The 13,640-nt window shown below is 44.1% G+C and overlaps 1 protein-coding gene across 1 annotated transcript; it reads left to right on the top strand.

The window, feature by feature from the left end:
• Window positions 1–9,296: 9,296 nt before the first annotated feature.
• LOC138871039 (uncharacterized) lies at window positions 9,297–9,692 on the top strand. Its single transcript, XM_070148890.1, has one exon. The coding sequence runs from the start codon at window positions 9,297–9,299 to the stop codon at window positions 9,690–9,692; it is 396 nt and encodes a 131-aa protein (XP_070004991.1).
• The last annotated feature ends 3,948 nt before the right edge of the window (window positions 9,693–13,640 follow it).

Raw genomic sequence — 13,640 nt, 5'->3', positions numbered from 1 at the left:
TTCAGCATATAGAGATTCCGGAGTGGAAGTGGGAGCGGATCACCATGGACTTTGTAGTTAGGCTCCCACGTACTTTGAGAAAGTTCGATGCTATTTGGGTAATTATGGATCGGCTGACCAAGTCTGCTTACTTTATTCCTGTGTGTGCTACTTATTCCTCAGAGCGGTTGGCGGAGATCTATATCCGGGAGATCGTTCGTCTATAAGGTCTTCCAGTGTCCATCATTTCAGATAGAGGTACTCAGTTCACATCACGGTTCTGGAGGGCCGTTCAGCATGATTTGGGTACTCGAGTGGAGTTGAGTACAACATTTCACCCTCAGATCGACGAACAGTCCGAGCGCACTATTCAGATTCTTGAGGATATGCTCCGTGCTTGTGTAATTGAGTTTGGAGGGTCTTGGGATTGGTTCTTGCCATTGGCGGAGTTTGTTTACAACAACAACTATCAGTCCAACATTCAGATGGCATTGTATGAGGCTTTATATGGTAGACGGTGTAGGTCCCTGGTGGGTTGGTTTGAGCCGGGTGACGCCAGATTATTGGGCACAAACTTGGTTCAGGATGCTTTGGAGAAGGTCAAGGTAATTCAGGATAGACTTTGTATAGCCTAGTCCAGACAAAAGAGTTACGCGGATCGGAAGGTTCGTGGTTTTTCTTATATGTTTGGAGAGCGTGTTCTACTTCAGGTTTCGCCTATGAAGGGCGTTATGAGATTCAAGAAGAAAGGAAGGTTGAGTCCGAGATTTATTGGCCCTTTTGAGATATTGAGGCGTGTTGGGGAGGTTGCTTATGAGCTTGCCTTACCTCCTAGCTTGGCCGGAGCTCATCCGGTATTCCATGTTTCGATGCTCCGGAGGTATCACTGTGATCCGTCGCACGTGTTGGATTTTAGTTCAGTTTAGTTGGAAAAGGATCTATCCTATGTTGAGGAGCCCATGGCAATATTGGACAGGCAGGTTAGAAAGCTGAGGTCAAAGAACATTGCATCAGTAAAGGTTTAGTGGCGGGGTTAGCCAATCGAGGAGGCGACCTGGGAGACCGAGCAAGATATGCGCAGCCATTACCCTCATCTTTTCACTACTTCAGGTATGTCTTTATGCTTGTTCGAGGACGAACGAATGTTTAAGTGTAGGAGGATGTGACGACCCAGCTGGTCGTCTTAAGAATTAACGCCTCGATCCCCCATTAACTACTTTCCCAAGTTTATTTCTGCTATTTTGATTTGCCGGAATGTTCGGTTTTGAGTTTCAGAGAGTTTTGGGACACTTAGTCCCTAAATGAGAGCTTAAGTGTTGGAAAGTTGACCGTAGTCGGAACAGTGTGAAGACGGCCTCGGAATAGAAATCCGATGGTTTCGTTAGCTCCGTTGGGTGATTTCGAGCTAGGGGCGTGTTCGGATTGTGTTTTGTAGCTCCATAGCTAATTTAGGCTTGAAATGCCGAAAATTGAATTTTTGAAGTTTCCAGTTCGATAGTGAGATTTTGATTCGAGGGTCGGAATGGAATTCCGGAAGTTGGAGTAGCTCCGTAATGTTTAATGTGATGGGTGTGCAAAATTTCAGGTCATTCGGACGAGGTTTGATAGACTTTTTGATCGAAAGCGTATTTTTAGAGTTTTTGGAATTCTTAGGCTTGAATCCGATGAAAAGTATGTCTTTTGATGTTGTTTTGACCGTTCCAAAGGTTGGAACAAGTTTGAATGATGTTTTAGGATTGGTTGGCATGTTTGGTTGAGGTCACGGGGGCCTCGAGTGTGTTTCAGATGCTCAATAGGTTATTTTTGGACTTAGAGAATTGCAGAAAAATGTTACAGCAGTCAGTTCTGGTTTCCTTCTTCGCGTTCGCGAGTAGGGTCTCGTGTTCACAAAGAGGAGCTGGGGCAGGTGAGGAATTAACGCTTCGTGTTCGCGAAGGAGCTTACGCGTTCGCGAGGCTGTGGGACTTTGTGCCTACGCGTTCGCGAAGTCAGTCTCGCGTTCGCGTAGGAGAAGAGAGATGATCATCATTTTCGCGGCTCAGGCATCACATTTGCGAAGAGGGAGACTAGCCGGTGGAACTTTAGTGCATTGCGTTCGTGACTGTAGCCTCACATTCGCGAAGAAGAACGCCCCTGAGCAGAATGCTTAAGTTCAAAATCGAGGGTTTAGCCTTTTTTATCAAAACATAAGCTTGGGAGCTTGGATTTGAGCGAGATTTTGAGGGATTTTTATAGAGATCGATTGGGTAACGATTCTTAACTCCTTGTTGCTTGTAACCCATTAATCCAAACATGAATTCATCATTTAATTTCGTATTGGAGATGAAAATTGGGGAAAAGTTGGAAGAAAGTTCTTAGACATAGAATTTGACTTTTGATTGGGAATTTGACCTTAGATTTGGATAATTTTGGTATGCATGAACTCAGGAGAGTGTGAGGATTCTGAAAATATAAATTTTACCCGATTCCGAGACATGGGCCCGAGAGTCGTTTTGGTCATTTTATCTAATTTTGCATATTAGCTTAGAATTTAATTGTAGATCAGTTACTTGAAGTGTTATTTACATTATGCAATTGAATTGAATCGATTTGGGCCATTTGGAGTCGAGTACTCGTGGCAAAAGCGTGGTTTCGGGTTGATTTTGAGCCGATTCGAGGTAAGTGGCTTGTCTAACCTTGTCTGGGGGACCTTCCCCTTAGGATTGATATATTTGGTAATTGAAATGCCTTGTACGTGAGGTGACGAGTACGTACTTGTGCTAATTATTGGAAATCCGATTTTCTTTAAGTAATTACTAGTAAGTTTCCTTTCCTGTTTCTATTACTTGCACTATTAAGCATGTTGTTAGCTTAGGAAAGCATGTCTAAGTGACTTAATTGCTTTATTTGCTCAACCTGCCTTACCTGAATTCTATGCAGCATGCTAGGCTAGAATCACTTGTTGCCTTAATATGAAATTTTGCCATTTTTGTATATTTTTCTGTTGCTGCTGTGTAATTATTTTGGGACTACGGATGCGGGATTCCGGTATCTCCCCCTTGTTTGTTTATTTTGGGACTACGGATGTGGGATTCCGGTAGATCCCCCTGCATAGTTATATGGAACTACGGGAATGCACCCAGTAGATTCCCTCAATACTAGGTATTTACATTTGGGACTACGGAACGGGATTCCGGTATATTTCCCCGCACTATGAGTTGGACTAGGGGACGAGATCGCAGGTGATCCATTGGATATGTACATATGAGACTACATAACGGTATCCTGGGAGATCCCCAATTGTTATTATTGGTGCTGAGCTGTATTTCCTTTCCGTGTTTACCTTGCTTCTGTATAGTTGTTGCTGTCCTGTACATCCTGTGTTATTTTACTACTGTACTTATTTATGCTTTTCTATTCAATACTGTGGATCTTTATATTTTATTTAACCTCAGTAAGGTCCTGACCTTCATCGTCACTACCCGACCGAGGTTAGGCTTGGCACTTACTGAGTACCGCTGTGGTGTACTCATGCCCCTTCTGCGCATGATTTTCATGTGTAGATCTAGGTACTGCGACTTAGTCCAATCACCCATTAGGTGAGGCGACTACTCTAGAGACTTCGAGGTACATCTGCCGCATCCGCAGACCGAGGAGTCCCTTTCTATTCTAGCTTTTAAACATTTGCCCTTCTGTATTTCTTTCCCTTGTTAGATATTCTGGAGTTAGACATTGTAGATATCCAAAGGCTTGTGGTTCTGTGAGTTTCTGGGTTTTGGGATAGTGTACTTGATTCTGTGAATGTTGTGTTGTATATGCCGAAAGGTATTTTAACTATTGTTTTCATTCGGTTATTTTTGCTTTTGATTATTTCTTTCGCAAGTTTTATTTATGTTTCCGCATTTGTTGGGCTTACCTAGTCGTAAAGACTAGGTGCCGTCACGATGGTTCACGGAGGGCGAACCGGGGTCATGACAGGGACCTATATTAAAACGTACCAAAGTTTCCATCACAAGGGAGAAACGAACTCAGAACTACGTGCTCGAGGACACCCTCACATTCAGCGAGGAAGACATCGAGGCCTTATCTCAACCTCACAACGATGCACTGGTAATCTCTATCCTTTTAAATAAAGTTCAAGTTAAACGTGTTCTCGTGGATCCAAGTAGCTCAGCAAATATAATCAGATCATGGGTCGTGGAGCAACTCGGGATGCTTGACCAAATCATACATGTCTCTCGAGTCTTGAATGGATTCAACATGGCGAGTGAAACGACGAAGGGAGAAATCATCCTTCCAGTCAACGTGGTCGGAACCATACAAGACAAAAAGTTCCATGTAATCGAAGGAGATATGAGGTATAATGCTTTACTTTGAAGGTCGTGGATCCATAGCATGAGGGAAGTGCCATCAACCCTTCATCAAATGATGAAGTTCCCAACAAAGGATGGCGTTAAAACATTATATGGAGAGCAGTATGTAGCTAAGGAGATGTTTCCAGTACACGACTTGGCACCGGCATCAACACCACCTACATCGGAGAAGTCAAAGGACAAACAGGCTGCCAAATAACAATCACAGCCGATACCCTCAGTTGAGCCCTAGGGACAGGCGATTGATGAGCAGGTAGTCGATGATGAAGAAGAAGAATTCCTCACCCCCCGAGCCTTCATTGCCCCCGAGGAATCGGAGGCGACAAAGTGTTGATGACCCCAAAAGTCTCCTTTTATCTCACCTCGATTTGCATGCACTGTCCGAGTGTATATTCGGAACGCTTTTATGTGAAAATTTGATAAAACAATGCTAATTTGGCCTTTAAATTGAATTTTAGTTGACTTCGGTCAACATTTTGGGTAAATAGATCCGGACCTATGATTTGACGGTCCCGGAGGGTCCGTAAAAAAATATGGGACTTGGGCGTATGCTCGGAATTGAATTCCGAGGTCCCAAGCCCAAGAAATGAATTTTTGAAGAAAATTAGTTTTTGGAAATTTGAATGTGTTTGAAATTGTTGGTATCGAGCCCATATCTTGATTCTGGAGCCCCGTACAGGTCTTATATGGTATTTAGGTTGAGCCTGTAAAATTTGGTAAGAAACGGACTTGAAATTACGTGAATTGGATCCTCGGTTGTCAAAACTTTGAACTTAAGAGTTCTTAAGATTCTTCTTTGATTTTAAAGCTAAATTCGTTGTTAAATGTGTTAATTTGGCAATATGATCGCACGAGTAAGTCCATATGATGTTTTTGAGTTAGTATGCATGTTTGATTTGGAGCCCCTAGGGCTCGGGTGAGTTTCAGATAGGTTTCGAGATGTTTTTATACTTAGAAAAGTTGCAGGTTTTGCTGTCTCAGGTGCACAGATATTTTGTTCTTCGCGTTCGCGTGGCTTCACCCGCGAACGTGTAAGGCAAGTTTCCTCTGATGCCAGTTTGTTCTTTGCGAATGCGGAGCTTAGGATGCGAATGCAAAGCTTTGGGGGGAGTTACCCTTCGGGAACGTGTTTAGGCTCTCGTGAACGCGTAGGGTTAGTGGACCTGGGAGAGGGATTTCAAATTGTTCTATGCGAACGTGGCAACCTGACCGCGAACGCGAAGGCTTGAAGAGCTGAATATCTGTGAACGCGAGCCTTTGAACGCGAACATGATGGCCATCTGGGCCTGACCCATTGCGAACGCGACATGCCCATCGCGAACGTGATGAATGCCTGCCTAGTTATTTTAAAAACAGAACCAAAAATCGAGCAGAACCCATTTACTCCATATATTCGAACTCCCAAGGCCTAGAGGCGATTTTCTTCACACCAATTCATCCCAAAGTGTTAGTAATCAATTCTAAACTTTACTCTTTCAATTACCCAATGTTTTTCATCACTCTTTAATAAAAAATCAAAAGTTTTTATGGTATAAATTAGGAATTTGGGTAGATTAGGGCTTTTTAAATAATTGGAATTTAGACCTCGTTTTGGGGTCAGATTTCAAAACTAATTGCATATTTGGGCTCGTGGGTGAATGAGTGATCGGGTTTTGGTCCGAACCTCGAGTTTTGACCAAGCGGGCCCCGGGTCGATTTTTGACTTTTTGGGGAAAATGATAGAAAACCTATAATTAAGCATTGGGTATGAATTCTTTAGCATTTATTGATGTTGTTAAATTAATTTGGACAAGATACAAGTAATTTGGAGGTGAATTCTAAAGGAAAAGCGGTGTTTGAGGCTTGAGTTGGCCGTGAAAGTTCGAGGTGAGTATTTGGTCTAACCTTAGCTTGAGGGAATAGGTATTGTGCCTTATTTGCTATGTGCTAGTGTAGTATACGACGTATAGGTGTGGTGAAGAGTATCTATATGTCGTTGTCAAGCATGCCCGTGAGTCTTAAATTGTAATTGTTGTATTTCTTAATAAGTACTAAAATTTCCTAAATTGTTGATTCTCCGTGTTGACCAAGACCTATGATTAACTCATGGTATTTGTTTATTTTTGAGCATTAGCTCCAGTTGAGGTTTTGATATTGAAGTTAAGTGTTGGTACAAGTTTGGTTATAGGTGATTCCCTTGTCGGGACATACTTAATTCTTACTGTTGATTACCTTACCGGGATGTGTTTATTCTTGTTGTTGATTTCCTTGCCGGGAAATTGTTGTTGCTATTGTTTGGGTGAGGAAAGAGTGATAAAGCACGAAGGGTGATGCCGTGCACATTCATATTTATGCATTTGGTGAGGAAAGAGTGAGAAAGCACGAAGGGTGATGCCGTGTACATTTTTATTGATATTGATGCATATGGTGAGTAAGAGAGATAAAGCACGAAGGGTGATGCCGTGCACATTTCTAATACATATATGGTAAGGAAAAGAGATAAAGCACGAAGGGTGATGCCGTGCACATTTTCATTACTTGATTGCATTGGTGAGGATTGAGAGTAAAGGCACGAATGGTGATGCCGTGCACTTATTGCCTGTTTATTTTGATTTCTTGTCGCTTCGATTCAAGTTCCTTAATTGTCTTATTCCACTACTACTCTGATTCATTATGTTAATGTTTCCCCATAGCATGTTACCCTTTCCCCGTAAATTTTGAATTGCTTTTATTACTGTTATTTTATTAGATACTATTTAGCTGCAGGTTGTTTGGTTATGGTGTCCTTGCCACGTCATTACTTCACCGAGGTTAGGCTCGACACTTACCAGCACATGGGGTCGGTTGTGCTGATACTACACTCTGCGCTCTTTTGTGCAGATTCCGGTACTTGAGCACACAGACCTTTGCTAGGGGTTGCTGCCTTCAGTCCACCAGGAAACCCGAGGTAGTCCTGCAGGCGTTCGCAAGCCTTGGCGTCCCCTCCCTATCTAGTTTTCATCTGTTCTTTACTATTTCTGAGGCAGACATGTACTTTCTTGTTCAGACTTTATTTGTAGTTTTCTTAGACAGTCCGTAAGATTGTGACACCAGTTCTGGGTAGTTTATATTATGGATTCGTATTGTTATAAGCTAAAATTGTTAAATTTTCATTTTTTCGCTCTATTAATTTCCGCTATTTATAAATGTTAATTTATAATTGTTAATGGATTAAAAATGAAAAGGGTAAAATAATAGGCTTGCCTAGCTTACATTGGTAGGCGCCATCACGACTCCCGAGGGTGGAAAGTCCGGGTCGTGACAAGTTAGTATCAGAGCTCTAGGTTGCTTAGGTCTCACAACTCACGGACAAGCTTGGTAGAGTCTGAGGGATCGTTATAGAGACATCTGTGCTTATCCCCCAGAGGCTACAGAGTTAGGAACAATTTCACTTCTATTCTTCTCTGTCGTGCGATTTGGTTTCTCAATGTTAATTAAACTTCTACTCTATTCTTTCGCAGATGGTGAGAACACGTGCTTCTTCATCCGCCGATCAGCAGACCGAGCCCCCAGTAGCAGCACCTACGAGGGGTAGAGGCTGAGGCCGTGATAGGGGCCGAGGCAGGGGCAGAGCTCAGCCTATAGCAACAATACCAGTGGCGGATCCTCAGGTTGAGTTTGATGATGAGGTTCTGGCCCAAACAGTTTCGGTGGGCCCATCTCAGGTTCTAGAGGGGTTCATTGCTACCTTAGTACTCCAGGATGCTCTGATCCATCTAGTGGGTCTTATGGAGAGAGTCACTCAGGCATGCTTACTTCCTGTAGCACTAGCCGTCTCTCAAGCTGGGGGAGGAGCACAGACTCCCACTACCCGTACTTCGAAGCAGATGACTCCCCAGTTTCAGACTCCAGCAACTTAGCTAGTTGGAGCAATTCAGCCGGGTATAGTACCTCAGACTGGTGATGGAGCAGCTATGTCTGTCGATGATTTGTGGAGGTTGGAAAGGTTCACCAAGCTGTTCACTACTACTTGTGGTGGTACATCTTCAAAGGATCCCCAAGATTAGTTAGACAGCTGTCATGAGGTTCTTCGGAACATGGGGATAGTGGAGACCAATGGGGTTGACTTTGCTGCTTTCCGTCTGTCAGGTTCTGCCAAGAAATGGTGGAGAGAATATTGTTTGGCCAGACCAGTTGGATCACCAGCTCTCACTTGGGACCGATTCTCGTAGCTATTTCTCGAGAAGTTTCTTCCCGTCACTCAGAAAGAGGAGTACCGAAGGCAGTTCAAGCGTCTCCAGCAGGGTTCTATGATCGTCACCCAGTACGAGATGAGGTTTATTGATTTGGCTCGTCATGCTCTTCTGATACTCCACACCGAGAGAGAGATAGTGAGGAGGTTTATTGAGTGACTTGCTCAGCCTATTAGACTGCAAATGGCTAAGGAGATAGGTAGCGAGATTTCTTTTCAGGATGCGGGCAATATGTCCAAGAGAGTTGAGATGGTTTTGGCTCAGGGGAGCGGTCAGGGGTCTAATAAGAGGCCTCATCATTCAGGCAGATTCAGTGGTGCCTCGTTTGGAGGCAAGGATTCTTTTGGTAGAGGCCATCATCCTAGGCCATTCCAGTCAACACTTCAAGTTTCTCACGGTGCTCCAGGTGGTCGTGGTTCTCACGTACAATATTTTGATCAGTTGCCCTACAGTGCACCACTGGTTCCTATCAGTGCACCTCTGCTCCAGAGTTTTCAGGGTGGTTATCCAGGCCGTTAGGGTCAGTTTCAGGGTCAGCAGTCTCAGGAGCCCAAGTCTTTCTATACTTGTGGTGATACGGGGCATATTACTAGGTTTTGCCCTAGTGCCAACTAGGGGTAGGGGTAGATGTGTTAGAAGTGGAGGCCAGGCTGCTAGAGGTGGAGGTCAGGCAGCTAGAGATAGAGGCCAGCCAGCAGGAGGCCGTCGTAGGGATGCAGTTTAGAGTGGTGGGGCCCAACCCCGATGTTATGCTATGTCAGGCAGACCTGAGGCTAAGGCCTCCGATACAGTTATCACAGGTATGGTTTCAGTGTGCAGTAGAGATGCCTCAGTTCTATTTGATCTAGGGTCCACATATTCTTATGTATCATCTTATTTTGCCCCTTATCTGGTTGTGCCTCGTGATTCTTTTAGTGCTCCTGTATATATGTCTACACCGATGGGTAATTCTATTGTTCTAGATCATGTTTATCGTGCTTGCATGGTTGTTATTTGGGGTCTTGAGACCCATGTGGATCTCCTACTTCTCGACATGGTGGATTTTGATGTCATTCTGGGGATGGATTGGTTATCCCCATATCATGCTACATTGGATTGTTATGCCAAGACTGTAACCTTAGCATTACGAGGGTTTCCTCGTTTGGAGTAGAGAAGGACTCCTAGTCATTCTAGCAGTAGGGTTATTTCATATATGAAGGCTCGACGTATGGTTGATAAGGGATGTTTGGCTTATTTGGCGTATGTTCGTGATTCCAGTGCTGAGGTTCCTTCTATGGATTATGTTCCCATTGTTCGTGAGTTTCCAGAGGTATTTCCTTCAGACCTGCCGGGGATGCCACCCGACAGGGATATTGACTTTTGCATTGATTTGGCTCCGGGCACTCAACCCATTTCTATTCCGCCATATCATATGGCCCCGCCAGAGTTGAAATAATTGAAAGAACAGTTGCAGGACTTGTTTGATAAAGTCTTTATTAGACCGAGTGTCTCGCCTTGGGGTGCGCCGATGTTGTTTGTTAAAAAGAAGGATGGGTCGATGAGGATGTGTATAGATTATCGGCTGTTGAACAAAGTCACCATCAAGAACAAGTATCCATTACCGAGGATTTACAATTTGTTTGATCAGCTTCATAGTGCTCACATGTTTTCTAAGATTGATTTGATATCTGGCTACCATCAGTTGAGGATCAGGGTGTCTGATGTCCCTAAGACAACTTTTCGCACTCGGTACAGGCATTAAGAGTTCTTAGTGATGTCATTCGAGTTGACAAATGCCCCAGCAGCTTTCATGTACTTGATGAACCGGGTGTTCTAGCCTTATTTGTATTCCTTCGTGATTGTCTTCATTGATGATATTTTGATTTACTCCCGCAGCCGGAGGAGTACGAGCAGCATCTTCGAGTCGTTCTTCAGACTCTGAGGGATAGTCAGTTGTATGCTAAGTTTTTGAAGTGTGAGTTTTGGTTGAGTTCAGTTGCATTCTTGGGTCATGTTGTATCAGCCGAGGGTATTCAGGTAGATCTGAAGAAGATAGAGGTAGTCAAGGACTGGTTAGACCCGCATCCGGAGTTTCTTTGGTTTGGCAGGCTATTATCATTGGTTTGTGGAGGGGTTTTCATATATTGTAGCCCCAACGACTAGGTTGACCCAGAAGGGTGCCCAGTTTAGGTGGTCGGACGAGTGTGAGGTGACTTCCAGAAGCTCAAGTCAGCTTTTGACTACAACGCCAATGTTGGTTTTGCCCACAGGTTCAGGGCCATATACAATGTATTGTGATGCATCGCGTATTGGACTTGGTACGGTGTTGATTCAGAATGGCAAGGTTATTCCATATGCTTCATGACAGTTGAAGATCCACGAGAAGAATTATCCAGTTCATGATTTGGAGTTAGCAGCCATTGTTCATGTGCTGAAGATTTGGAGGCATTATTAATATGGCGTGTCGTGTGAGCTGTTCACGGATCACAAGAGTTTGCAATACTTGTTTAAGCAGAAGGAGCTAAATTATAGGAAGAGGAGGTGGTTGGAGCTGTTGAAAGACTATGATATTACTGTCTTATATCATCCGGGAAAGGCCAATGTAGTGGCCGATACATTGAGTAGGAAATGAGCCAGTATGGGCAGCCTTGCATATATTCCAGTCGGTGAGAGACCGCTTGCTTTGGATGTTTAGGCTTTGGCCAATCGATTCGTGAGGTTGGATATTTATGAGCCCAGCTGTGTGCTAGCTTGCACAGTCGCACGTTCTTCATTATTTGAGCGTATCCGATATTGGCAGTATGATGATCCTCATTTGCTTGTCCTTAGAGACACAGTGCGACATAGAGGTGCCAAGCAAGTTAAAGTTGGAGATGATGGGGTTTTGAAGATGCACGGTCGTATTTGTGCGCCTAATGTGGATGGGCTTTGTGAGTTGATTCTAGAGGGGGCCGATAGTTCCTGGTATTTTATTCATTCGGGCACCACTAAGATGTATCAGGATTTGTGGTAGCATTATTGGTGAAGGAGGATGACGAAGGACATTGTTGCCTATGTAGCTCGGTGTTTAAATTGTCAGCAGGTAAAGTACGAGTATCAGAGACCTGGTGGTTTGTTTCCGAAGATTAAGATTCCTTAGTGGAAGTGGGAGCGGATCACTATGGACTTTGTTGTCGGACTCCCATGGACCCAGAGGAAGTTCGATGCAGTGTGGGTCATTGTTAATAGGCTGACCAAGTCAGCACATTTCATTCCTGTGGCAGTCTCCTATTCTTCCGAGAGGTTAGCTGAGATCTATATTCGGGAGATTGTTCGTCTTCATGGTGTCCCATTGTCTATCATTTCTGATCGAGGTACACAATTTACCTCACATTTCTGGAGGGTAGTTCAGTGTGAGTTGGGCACACGGGTCGAGTTAAGCACAACATTTAATCCCTAGATGGACGGAAAGTCCGAGTGTACTATTCAGATTTTGGAGGATATGCTCCGAGCATGTGTTATGGACTTTGGAGGCTCGTGGGATCAATTCTTTCCTTTAGCAGAGTTTGCATACAACAACAACTACTAGTCGAGCATCCAGATGGCTCCCTATGAGGCTTTATATGGTAGGCGGTGTCGGTCGCCGACTGGATGGTTTGAGCCGGGAGAGGCTCGGTTGTTAGGTATGGATCTAGTGCAGGATGCCTTGGACAAGGTGAAGATAATTCAAGATAGGCTTCGTATAGCTCAGTCCAGGCAGAAGAGCTATGCCGACCGCAAGGTTCGTGATGTGGCATTTATGGTCGGAGAGCGGGTGTTGCTCCGGGTGTCGCCCATAAAAGGCGTGATGACATTTGGGAAGAAGGGCAAGCTAAGCCCTAGGTTCATTGGTTCTTTCGAGATTCTTGATCGAGTTGGAGAGGTGGCTTACAGACTTGCGTTGCCGCCGAGTTTATCAGCTATGCACCCAGTGTTTCACGTGTCCATGGTTCGGAAGTATCACGGCGATCCATCCCACGTGTTAGACTTCAGCACTGTCCAGTTGGACAAGGATCCAACCTATGAGGAAGAGCCGGTAGCTATTCCAGACTGGCAGGTTGTCAGTTGAGATCGAAGAAGTTCCCTTCAGTTCGTGTTCAGTGGAGAGGTCAGCCTGCCAAGGCAGTTACCTGGGATTTCGAGTCCGATATGCGGAGCCGATATCCCCTTCTTTTCCCCGACTCAGATACTTCTTTTCTATGTCCATTCGAGGATGAACAACTATTTTAGAGGTGGAGGATTTGGGGTCATCACTTGATTTTTGAGTCAATTCTGTGTTTCGAGGCCCTAAAAGTATCCTTTTATCTCACCTCGATTTGCGTGCGCGGTCCGAGCATATATCCGAAACGTTTTTATGTGAAAATTGTGTTAAAAATGCTAATTTGGTCCTTAAAATTGAATTTAAGTTGACTTCGGTCAACATTTTGGGTAAACGGATCCGGACCCGTGATTGACGGTCCTGGAGGGTCCGTAGAAAAATATGGGACTTGGGTGTATGCCTGGAATTTAATTCCGAGGTCCCAAGCCCGAGAAATGAATTTTTGTAGAAAATTGTTTAACTGAAATTTTAAGAGTTTTTGGAAATTTGAATGTGTTTGAAATTGACGGTATCGGGACCGTACCTTGGTTCCGGAGCCTGGTACAGGTCTTATATGGTACTTAGGTTGAGCCTGTAAAATTTGGTTAGAAACGGACTCGAAATGACGTGAATCAGAACCTCGGTTGTCAAAAATTTGAACTTAAGAATTCTTGAGATTCTTCTTTGATTTTAATGCTAAATTCATTGTTAAAGGTGTTAATTTGGCGATTTGATCGCACGAGTAAATCCATATGTTGTTTTTTAGTGAGTATGAATGTTTGGTTTGGAGCCCCGAGGGCTCGGGTGAGTTTCAGATAGGTTTCGGGATGTTTTTACACTTAGAAAAGTTGAAGGTTTTGGTGTCTCAAGTGCACAGAGATTTTGTTCTTCGCGAATGCAGAGCTCAGGACGCGAACATGAAGCTGTGGGGGGGTGTTACCCTTCGCGAACGCATTTAGGCTTTCCCGAATGCATAGGGTTAGTGGGCCTGGGGGAGGGATTTCAAATTATTCTATGCAAACG

This window comes from Nicotiana sylvestris, chromosome 6, assembly GCF_000393655.2.
Source record: "Nicotiana sylvestris chromosome 6, ASM39365v2, whole genome shotgun sequence".
Taxonomy (NCBI): Eukaryota; Viridiplantae; Streptophyta; class Magnoliopsida; order Solanales; family Solanaceae; genus Nicotiana; species Nicotiana sylvestris.
The sequence above is the reverse complement of the archived record's forward strand: the minus strand, read 5'-3'. Positions and strand labels throughout refer to the sequence as shown.